General features: G+C 49.3%; 1 protein-coding gene across 1 annotated transcript; it reads left to right on the forward strand.

Moving 5' to 3' along the window:
* Positions 1 to 59: 59 nt before the first annotated feature.
* Positions 60 to 1,457, forward strand: TGAM01_v211167 (hypothetical protein; the record flags this gene model as incomplete). The annotated part of the gene is made up of 2 exons (XM_024551010.1): positions 60 to 1,085; positions 1,401 to 1,457. Coding segments are annotated over 2 exons (1,083 nt in total), but the record flags the coding sequence as incomplete, so codon positions are not given.
* Positions 1,458 to 2,387: the final 930 nt, after the last annotated feature.

The raw sequence follows: 2,387 nt of genomic DNA on the forward strand, positions 1-2,387 counted from the left end.
AACTCCCCCTGGCCACGAGTCACGGAAAGCGAAGCAGCCCTCGTGATTTTCTTGTAGATACTGCCGAGAAGTATCCGCTGGAAATCAGGACAGGCTGCCTTGCTACCCGTGTGCTTTTCGATGAGAATTCTGGCGCCAACACCACTCCGAGGGCAATTGGTGTAGAGTTTCTCGAAGGCGAGAGTCTGTATAAGGCCGATCCTCGGTCAACTTCATCCACCATCGGCACCAAGCATCGCGCCCTCGTTTCTCGGGAGGTCATCCTTGCGGCTGGGGCTTTCGGCACACCACAGATCCTGAAGTTGAGCGGTGTAGGTCCAAAAGGCGAGTTGGAGAGGTTTGGGATTCGTGTCGTCAAAGATATGCAGGGCGTTGGCACCAATCTCCAGGACCGCTACGAGATTCCCGTCGTAACTAAAATACAAGGTGATTTCCCAATCATAGAAAAGTGCACGTACGGGAAGCCTGGAGACCCGTGCCTTGAAGAGTGGAAACACCGCCGCGGTCCCTACCTATCAAATGGACTCACCGTTGGCATGGTGAAGAAGTCCAGTCTGGCCGATGCTGACCCTGATCTCTTCATCTTCGGTGGCCCTGCATTCTTCCGGGGTTACTTTCCTGGGTATTCAGAACTCGCCACTTCGGACAAGGGACACTTCACGTGGGCCGTACTCAAGGCTCACACGCATAACCTGGACGGAACTGTCATGCTCACCTCAGCCGACCCTCGAGACGTGCCAGATATTAATTTCAATTACTTCACTACGACTCCAGACGAGACTCAGGTAGCTGAGCGGGATCTGGGTGCCATTGCCGAAGGCCTCGACTTCGCACGACGCATAATGGACGATGTCCTACCGGTTGTCACTGGACCCCTTGAAGAAGCGTCGCCTGGCCGTCACTTGGCTTCTACAGAGCAGGTGAAAGAGTTCATTAGGAATGAGGCCTGGGGCCATCATGCTTCCTGCAGCTGCCCTATTGGAGGGGATGGAGACCCCAAAGCTGTTCTTGATTCTCGCTTCCGTGTCCAGACTCGCGAATATTTATCAGCACTTCATATCTCACACTCTCTCTTCGAAACGCAGGTATCTGTTATAAGGCCCTGGGGAAATCACTGCCAAGTAGGTCGTTACACGCCTCCGCCCAGTATAAACTCATCTTGTAACAATGGGCCTTCCCGTACAAGTATCACATGTAATACGATATATTCCCGAAGTTTTGCCATGCTTGCTTCTGTATCCCCAAATTTTAGTTCGTAATAAAGGGATTTGGTAGTCATGACAGATCTATCGGCGATTGCTGATAATGGAATGATGCCTGCTATTCTTAATGCAGTATTTCATAATCAACATGGCAGACTATTGGAACAAAGACCATGCTGAGGCGATACCGTCCGTCAGGGCCCTACGTCCAAGGGCAGTTGGCAGACATTCGATGCGGGTCCCGAGATACAGTAGCCTTTGGTATAGGTAGTAGAAGGAGTAAGTCAACCACCTATATCTCTCTATAAGGCACTGAGTTCTAGGAACTCCAGTCTGTCTGATGTAGACTCTACAAAGAGTAAGCCATTGATGCCTATGTGACGGCACTTAATAGCCACCCTTCTTTCGTATCGTTGCTAGAATTTCAAAGCTAGCTTCGTTTTGTGCGGGCTAGAGTCGAGTTATTTCAGATAAGTATCATCTCATTGGCAGCGAGCTTACTTGAGCCCAGTGCCAGATGTCACATGTGTGGCAGAGGCATGAGGAGGTGGCTCTGCGCCCTTATCGTGGATTCTAAGTTTAAGTGCTCGAAGTTTGATGAAATCCTACCAATCAACCTCCGAACAAGTAAACTTACGTAAAGTAGATATGAGAGCTACGACTTACGACAGCATACATGAGTTTATAAATAGCCTCAAGGTCCTTGCCACATTTTTTACGTTTCAAATGCTCTTATCTCTGGACTCCTCTCGATCGTGTATGAAGACATCAGAGTTCGAAGAATTACGTATATACAATCCAACTTTGACGCCTAAGTTTAAGGACTCGAGGATTGACGAACCCTGCCGATCAGTCGCCCCAAGAGGCACTTTCCCTGGAGTGGTTGCTTCAATTGAGAGATAGCGAGGGGCTCACAAGTCCCCTGCTCAAAAGGAATCCTGAGAAGAAAACAGAAGCCGAAGACCAAAGATCAGTGGTCCTTGTTGATGTAATGAAGGTTGATATGGGGTGACCAAGATGTTGCGAATTCAGTCGTTACGGGTTTCGACCACAAGCGCTTGCATCGTTTTCTTACTCGAATGAGTCGTGGAACAGAAATACAGAACTACTCCGTACACAGGAAGTGGCGACGAGGAAATGGAGGATATAGCATCAATAGTACCGGTCTCTGTTCCCACCTCAATT

Source organism: Trichoderma gamsii, assembly GCF_001481775.2.
Source record: "Trichoderma gamsii strain T6085 chromosome Unknown Scaffold_139.2, whole genome shotgun sequence".
In the NCBI taxonomy this organism is placed as follows: Eukaryota; Fungi; Ascomycota; class Sordariomycetes; order Hypocreales; family Hypocreaceae; genus Trichoderma; species Trichoderma gamsii.